Source organism: Labeo rohita, chromosome 12, assembly GCF_022985175.1.
Source record: "Labeo rohita strain BAU-BD-2019 chromosome 12, IGBB_LRoh.1.0, whole genome shotgun sequence".
Lineage (NCBI taxonomy): Eukaryota > Metazoa > Chordata > Actinopteri > Cypriniformes > Cyprinidae > Labeo > Labeo rohita.
The window spans coordinates 3,306,000-3,314,960 of record NC_066880.1 but is presented as its reverse complement, the minus strand read 5'-3'; the positions used below and the strand labels follow the sequence as shown (position 1 = coordinate 3,314,960).

At 35.0% G+C, this 8,961-nt stretch overlaps 1 protein-coding gene across 1 annotated transcript; it reads right to left on the bottom strand.

The window, feature by feature from the left end:
* Nucleotides 1-683: 683 nt before the first annotated feature.
* On the bottom strand, nt 684-6,189 carry LOC127174556 (uncharacterized). Its single transcript, XM_051125055.1, has 11 exons — nt 6,056-6,189; nt 5,333-5,937; nt 5,185-5,256; nt 4,578-4,616; nt 3,467-3,838; nt 2,234-2,367; nt 1,851-2,129; nt 1,298-1,393; nt 1,043-1,199; nt 858-940; nt 684-764 (listed from the first exon to the last, which is right to left on the bottom strand). Exons 1-11 carry the CDS (start codon nt 6,187-6,189, stop codon nt 684-686), a joined length of 2,052 nt encoding a protein of 683 aa, XP_050981012.1.
* Between the last annotated feature and the right edge of the window lie 2,772 nt (nt 6,190-8,961).

Here is an 8,961-nt window from a genome sequence, read left to right as displayed (position 1 = left end):
TAGTTCAACTAATTTCATAACTGATGAACTTCACAGTTACTGAACTAAACCAACACTAAACTGAATTGTGCTGAACAATGACACTGCTGTCTTGTTAGAGCTGATAAACGCACAAGCTTCCATCACTGATTCTGCTATAGAATGAGTAATGTGCTTTAGAAATAAAGGTGACTTTACAAGTAGTCAAACAATACTATTTTTTTTATTAAACCACAAACTTAGATGCCCAAATTAAACATACTTAAGTAATTTTACAGACAGAAAGAAGCAGGAAGAATCATGCACTGAGATAGAATATGACATTAATGCATTTGACAGATGCTTTTATTTAAAGCAACATTCACTACATTCAGTGTGTAAGCTGTACATTATACTAGTCAAGTGGTTGTATCATCATAAGTTATGGCTCTTGAAGGTGAATGAGAAAAACAGTTCCACTTACACTAAAGATCTGGTTCTGCAGCTGACATTTCATTTGATACACACAAAACTATTGATGGGCAAAGAAAAAAGGAGGGTCAGTGATGATTACTAATGGACCTCTTCTGTGACACCTTTATGGTTTGCGTCCTTTGTAATCCTTTAAATGAAAAAGGAAGCTTTTACATTATCAGTTTTCAGAGATATTTGTTGTCAGATACTAAACAAACAGGTTTTACTTTCTCTCCTGAAGGAGAATGAAATTACGGCTTTATCTTTTGTAGTTTTCTTAACTTCAGCTCGACGCTGTTTGGCAGACCGTACTTGACCAGCTCCTGTTTCATCTGAAACACAGATTGACAAGCAGATCAAACTTTCCATGACTCAGTTATTAGCAATGTATTTTCTATAAATATATTATAATAGGTGTGACGTACATGCTCTAAAACCATTTCAATGTTTCCACTCTGTGTTAGGTCTGAAAATGAAGAAAGTCTCACTTGAGTTCCAATGACATTGTCTAAAGGAAAAAACACACAGAAACACCTAAAACATTAATTTGTCATCTTTGACACTAATCATACAAACACATATGAAATTTATCTAAACATAAGACTTTTACTTTTCAAGATGCTGTTTCTTGGTCCACTGTCCACCCTGAAGGCCCATCGACCGGGAACATTGACATTACTGGAGTTCCGGAGGTTTGAGATGAAGCTGCCGCTGTCTGATCCAGGAATCACAAAGTAGTGTGTGGAGTTTACCGTGTCATAACCAGCCTGAAAATACATAAAAACATTATTCATATAAATAGTATTTATAGAGTGCATGCATACTTTTATGCCGTAATGAATAGCTTCTAAAAAGTTTCTTTTACCTGCACTGGATGTCCAGTTACAGCAATGTCACCATAATTCATCAGAATAAAGGAATAATTGCTGCCTGAAATTAAAACCAGTTGAAACGATGTGTCCTGCAAAAAGTTGAAAAACATAATCACTTAATAATGATCTTTATTTATTTATTTATTTTTGATTTTGAATGACTGCCCTGGTGAAAAAAAACAGCATTTGCTGGTAGGTGTGTTTTGATGCTAGGATGCTGGTTAGGCATGTCTTGATGCTGGTTTAAGCTGGTCCTTTGCTGGTTTATGCTGGTCCTTGAACAGCAACATGACCAGCTAAGACCAGCATAAACCAGCAAAGGACCAGCTTAAACCAGCAAAAGACCAGCTTAAACCAGCTTCAAAAAATACCTACCAACATATGCTGTTTTTTTCACCAGGGTGAACATTATTTTTTATGAGCATTACTGACTGACTTATGTTTAATTCATTAATTTCTGTCTTTGTGGTCTAATGTGTTAAATAAACAATTTTGAATTGTTGATAAAGTGAAAACAGTCACATTTCAGAAGAATACCAAACGTACTGTGTTGGTTAAACTGAAATAAGCGACTTTATCCCACGTTGCAACAAAGACCCAAGAAGCGTTGAAGTTCAGATTTGGGAAATATGTGTTTATATGCTTAGTGGTGTTTGAGAGAACACTTCCACTGGTGTACTGATGATAAGAAACAACACCTCTCACACGGTTGTCAAGATCTGTCCAGAGACCTGCAATTATATCTTGGCTTCCATTAGTGCGAAAGAAGTAGGGAGTATATGCTGATGAAGGCTGGTTGAATGTGAGGTATCCATTATTATTCACCTGCATCATGAGAAATATTGTCAAAATCACTGATCACAGATGAGCTTATAAAGCATTCACTACTCACATGCAGAACTAGAATAAAGATGGAAACAAATTCTTACATAAATCTGCTGGTATGTGCGACCAAAGAACAGAAATGGACTCAACAGCTGAATAACAGAAGAGCTTCCATCTTCAGCAGCAGGATTTCTTGTGTCTCCTACTGCTGAACCGAATGGGTAGAATATCTTCGGTGCTGCCAAGAGAATGAATTAAAAATGCTTTTTAACATTTCTGTTTACTGGTGTTTACATTTCACATTTATGCGGCTCATGTTTAAATGTAATTAATAGCAGGATAATGATTACCTCTGGGGGCAGATACATGAATGTAAGGCTTACTTCCTACGTTACTGCTGCCGCTGTGATTGGGCAACTTTTGTAATGCTGTCTATACCAATCAGGCATTGGTTGGCAGAGTCAGTGCAGCCAACAAGGCTGGCTATTTGCACTTAGTGTGAATAGATACTCCGTAATTACTCTCTATATTATCTTGCAAATGTTTTTGAAGAAACAAAGTGAACCAGGTAACACCGTCTTTAACCAGGTATTTAACAAAAATACAACACCCTCCACTAATGTCGGCACCCTTGGTAAATATATTGTCATTCTAAAGATCACATGACTATATTTTGGTCCTTTTTCTTGGAAGCGACTGTACAGTTTTGATGTGTGTATCTGTAAAAAGTTTATCTAAGTTTTTTTCTTAATTTTTATAAGTGCACTAGCATACAGATGAGCTCAGAGCTAATGAACATGAACTAAAAGCCACACACCAACACACATTAAATACTAATTTGTATTTACATAGGGCTTATATGAAATTGATCAAGTTACTGGTTTAAAAATTTTTGTTTTTTTTTTTAGCCTTTTTTTTCAAATTTGCAGATTTCAATTTCAAACTGTTTAATCTACAGTCTTCAGCTCGATGCTGATCGAGATCACAGATTTTCATAAATCTGTGAACGCTCTTCACAGATTTTCATAAATACATCCAGTCATAACTGCATCAGTCAGTAGAGGGCACAGCAGACGACATACCTGCCAAGGTTGATTCTGGAGTGACAGCAGGATTGTTGGTGTTCCTAACTTTTGGACAAAAAAAAAGAACAAGAAGAAATAAAAAAAAAAAAAAAAACAATTCAAATACAAATATCAGTTGCATTGTGTATGTACAAAAGGGATGTTAATGTATTTACCTCCACAGTAAGCCAAAAACAGACAGATGGTCTGACAAACTCATAGATGTAATATATTACACAAACACATACATGGGTGAATGCAAAATATGCTTACCTGCACAGTAGGTCCCAGAGCAGTAATTTGGTTTCACAAACTCATACACATAATAACCTCCTGGACAGGCTTTCACTTTAATGGGATTGGATTGGAAACGGCAGCATTTATTCTCCCAGTGACCGCAGACATTTCGACTGACCACTCCATCCTCAACTTTTGGATGCGTTCCGTTCAGCCACATTGGGGCATGAGTGCTACAACTAAGCTCATTAACACATGTTTCTGACATCTGAGCGCTCTGACCATTAATGAAGAGACGATACCAGCCGACCCAGTTGACATAATAATCACACATTAAGGATTGGGGGGAATATGGATAGTCTGGGGATCTCCAAGGATCATCCAGCACAGTGTATTTGTAGCAAGGGTCTGTAAATGATAAAAAAAAACAATTAGAAAAATAAATAATTTAAATGACTATTCATATTACACATTTGTGACTTCCACCTAGGAGTGGAAGCTCTTTCTTCAGAATCCCTTACTTTCTGTCAATAATTAATTTCTTTAATTACATCTATAATTACACTTTTCACCCTTCCATTACCACAAAGGTTTATATATATATAACCTAACCTACACGACACCTACATAACTTCTTTGATAGGGATGCAATCATTATATACACATTATATACATATAATATTTGTGGTCATCAAAATAGAATTTCAATCACCTCAGCATTACATTCTTAAAAATAAAGGTGCTTTAAAAGGTTCTTCACAGCGATGCCAAAGAAGAACCATTTTTGGTTTCACAAAGAATCATTCAGTCAAAGGTTCTTTAAAGAACCATCTCTTTCTTACCTTTTTTATATTCTGAAGAACCTTCTTTAGCCACAAAGATGTTAAAGGAACTTTATGGAACCATTTAAACAAAAAAAGTTCTTCTATGGCATTGTGAAGCACCTTTATTTTTAAGAGTAGGAACCCAAATCTATGGTTCAGATGAAACCAAAGTAGTGCTTAATAACACCAGAACACCATAAATAAACACCAGAGTGGGCTGTGATGTGAAGTCCAACACCAAGCGTAACGAAGATGTCAGTGGTTTTTTCAAGTCTCAATTCTGACGTTAGTGTATACCATTAAATTAAAGTTTTGCATTTTACCCGTCAATGACTTTGTTGTTGTTGTTGTTGCTGTAATGCCTATTAAAGAAAATGGAGCATAAAATTACATTTTTTAAAAGAATATTGCAGTATTTATTATAAATGAATTCACGAGTTCGCCTGCCCATCCAGTCCTAATGGGCAATGGTAAACAAACTTGGCTTGCTGTCCTTAATGGAGGCTTGAACCCGAGGCTCGGCTCGAGCACAGAGTTCGACCCCCCCAATGCGATATTACCTAGAGGGAGAATAACAGAAACAGAGGAGGAGAAGGGGAGGTGGAGGGATGCCGGAAGAACAGAGGCTGGGACGGTGCAATGAGAGCTGCGTATATAGGCTTGTAATGATGATTGACAGGACTGAATGATTAGGCTCCTCCCGAACCTACGTTTGGAACTTCATTTATCTGTGCACATCATTTTTTTTTTCATACTCTTAATTCCTCTTCCTTCTTGCAGAGACATCTCTGTACAATTGCAATGTTTGTTTTCATGTTGACATTAAATTATAAGACATTTCTAAGATACATAAAATGTGTCAGAGATTATTCTTGGGTTTGTTCAGTTCAAACCACAGATCTGATTCTAATTGAAAAGGTCCATAATTACCTGCCAGTGTTGTTGTAGGTGTTGTTGTAGGTGGTGTTGTCGGTGAAGTTGTTGTTGCATTTGTTGTTGTTGCTTTTGTTGTTGCATTTGGTGTTGTTGCATTTGGTGTTGTTGTAGCTGCATTTGTTGGTGTTGTAGGTGTTGTTGCCGGTGCAGCTGTCAATGTTGTAGGTGCTGTTGTTGGGGCAGTTGTTGTTGCATTTGTTGTTGTTGTTGTTGCAGTTGATGGTGTTGTAGGTGGTGTTGTTGGTGCAGATGTTGTTGTTGGTGTTGTTGCCAGTGCAGCTGTTATTGTTGAAGGTGTTGTTGTTGGTGCATTTGTTGTTGTAGGTGCAGCTGTTATTGTTGTAGGTGTTGTTGTCGGGGCAGTTGTTGTTGTTGTTGCATTTGTTGTTGTTGTTGGTGCAGCTGATGGTGTTGTAGGTCTTGTTGTTGATGCAGATGTTGTTGTTGGTGCTGTTGCCGGTGCAGCTGTTATTGTTGTAGGTGTTGTTGTTGGGGCAGTTGTTGTTGTTGTTGCATTTGCTGTTGTTGTTGGTGCAGTTGATGGTGTTGTAGGTAGTGTTGTTGATGCAGATGTTGTTGTTGGTGTTGTTGCCGGTGCAGCTGTTGTTGTTGTTGGTGCATTTGTTGTTGTTGTTGGTGCAGGTGTTGTTGTAGGTGCAGTTGTTGGTGTTGTTGTCGGTGCAGCTGTTATTGTTGTAGGTGTTATTAATGTAAATGTTGTTTGGTCCATTGTTGTTTGTGCCCTGGCTATTAAAGAGAAAGAGATAATTACATTTAGAAAAAAAAAAAAAAAAAACCATTAAGAAATGGGTGTATTTTTAAAAATGCATTAACACTAAAAACCAAACAGAAATCAAAGCCTTACTGAGTGACAGGACTGATATGAACACCAGCAGATGTTGTGAAACCAGAGACAGTCTCATGATGACGGAGGCAGGGATAAAACCAGAATGTAGGAGTCCTTCTTCTGTCATCGGACAGCATTAAATCATCATTCATTATTATAAATGCAGTTACTCCAGTGCCACTCTAGAATCTCTCTTAATAAAACCCCTTTTTAAAAATCAGATAATGCGGTCCCACTTTAAGTGGCCTTAACTACTACTTATATCAAAAAATAAGTACAATGTATGTAATGTGGTCATATCGTATTGCAAAACACTTTTGCTGCTGTTGAGGTGGGTTAGGGAGAGGTTTGGTGGTATGGGTAGGTTTAAGGGTGGATTAAGGTGCAAGGGATGGGTCAACAGATGTAATTAAATTATTATTTTATCCAACAAGGACACATTCAAATGATCAAAAAAAATAATATTACAAAAATACAAATATAAAATTAAATAAATGCATAAAATAAATCCTGGAAAAAAAGTTTCATAGTTTCTACAAAAATATTAATCAGTACTGTTTTCGACGTTGATAAAAAACCAGCATATTAGAATGATTTCTGAAAGATCACAGTAATAAATTACATTTTACAGTATTTTACAATAGAACACATTTATGAGTGCTAATTGAATGGAATTTTGCTTTATTACATTGTGTCATCTCAGTTTTTTTCCCCAATCCATTTACCAGGTAAGGATAAATTATCCAATTTAAAAACGTAGTTTATGTAGCTTAGTAATAAAGAGAAAGATTTAGCTCACCTCAGACAGTTTCTTCTAAGCTGCCTGCACCGAATGTGGTTTAGCAGGATGTTTCATTGGTTTTAAATGTGTCCCAGACCTGCATTTTTTAGGGAAACATCTCCTGGAATGAAGAAAAATATGCTGTCAGTTATACGTCTGTTTTTAAGTGGTCACGGCTTCAGTGGAGTTAATACAGTTCTAAATTTCATACAATGACTTATTCAATTAATTTCTCATAAAAAATAACAAAAATATATTTTTTCTTCCACTGTTTTGTTGTAATTAATAAGTAATTCTGACATTTCAAAGAATTTCTCAAATATGAATCAATTAAAAAGGGGTACATGCAGTAAAAACATTTTAATAACACAGTAACTTCAGAAACGCGTGTGTTTGTATTTGTAGTCATTTATAGTTTGTGTTTGTATTCATTCATTTTTTGAGTGTCGTGTGTGAGGAAATGGCAGAAAGACAGAAAAGACAGAAAAGTTTTCACGGTCTGAAAATGATGTTCAGTGAATACTGTTTAATATTTAAACAAAGATACAGAATACTTTATACACATTAAATTGTTTGTTAAATGTGACCATGTTTATATACAGTACAGTATATCTGTTTCCAGTATAACACACTATTTTATTGTTTTAATTTAACTAAATAATTACATTAATTTAAAAATGAATATCAAAATATAAAATACAATTAAATAAAATGTCATTAAATGTAGTATGTTGCTATTATCATTAACTGTTAAAAGACGGTTTTGGTTCTAAAAATATTTAATCTTGTGCATATATGTGAATTTTTCTGTGGCCATTTTTTTCTTAAACAAAATTTTATGCCCTGTAAAACAAACATTCTAATTTGTTCTCATTATAAGCAGAGAAAATGGTTGTTAAAAACATTTTAGCTAAAGCTACTGAATGGAAAACAGAATTAAGCAGCTGTATTCAAGGAAACAGGAGCTGAAACCACAGAGCATGCAAACAATGAGGATGAAACTTTAAAAAAATACACATACTTCCCTAGAACATATACACGTATACATCTTTTAAATATGTATTTAAAAAGGCATTTATGCCTTTAGTCCACATGTTCACGTGTGTTCACATGTGATCACATATTTAGGTCAATGATTAGTGTTCAGCAGTACTAAAGAAAATATATATTTTTTTACAACCTCAATCCCAAAAAGTTGGGACGCTGTGTAAAATGTAAATAAAAACAGAATTCAGTGATTAATTCGGAAATTGTTCCATTAGACACAGTTTGGTGAACCTCTGCCTCTCTAAGTCTTACAATCATGTTACTGACCTGTTGAACTGTAAGCAGTTTAGTTACAAAATGTTCCTTCAGCTGTTTTTTTTTTTTTAAAGTAACATTTACTTTTCCAGTCCTTTGTTGACCCCATCCCAAATTTTTGAGCTGTGTTGCCACCATCAAATTCAAAATAACTTTATTTTTCCCTTAAAATTGTACATTTTCTTATTTTAAACAACTAAAGTTTTCAATGTTATATTGTGAATAAAATTTGTGTTTATGAAATTTGCAAATCATTGAATTCTGTTTTTACTGACATTTTAAAAGCATCCCAACTTTTAGGAATGGGGTTGTAGATTCTCTAATGAGACGTGTGAGGGTAAGAACAGCGTAGTAGATTTGCATGATAATAATTAATCTCAGGATGGATGCATTACTGCTGTGCTGCCACAAATCTCTCACCTCTCACATTCCAACACAAACACATCACTCAGCACTAAAACCAGAAAGAATTCAGAAAGACCGCAGAAACAGGAAAAGTTAAACTGACTTAAAATAATAATAATAAAAAAAGCTTAGAAAGAGTACACTTATTTATTAGCACTACAAATATTAGTTGCATAACATGGATTTAACAACCCCATTCCAGTTACTGTTTGTACGTCTCTAATTGATAACAAAAAACCAGGAAAGTGTGACCGAAAGACTGATTGCATTTTGTCTTACAAAATTTGTATTTGACAGATACAGTAACCAGCATACAAAAATAGTTTAAAAAGTCAGCAAAAGTCACAAAACTACTGTCTTAGACAGCACAAGTTTACATCATTTATTCTTCTATATTCTGTACAATGTGTTATAGTAATAAGGGCAACTTGACTTA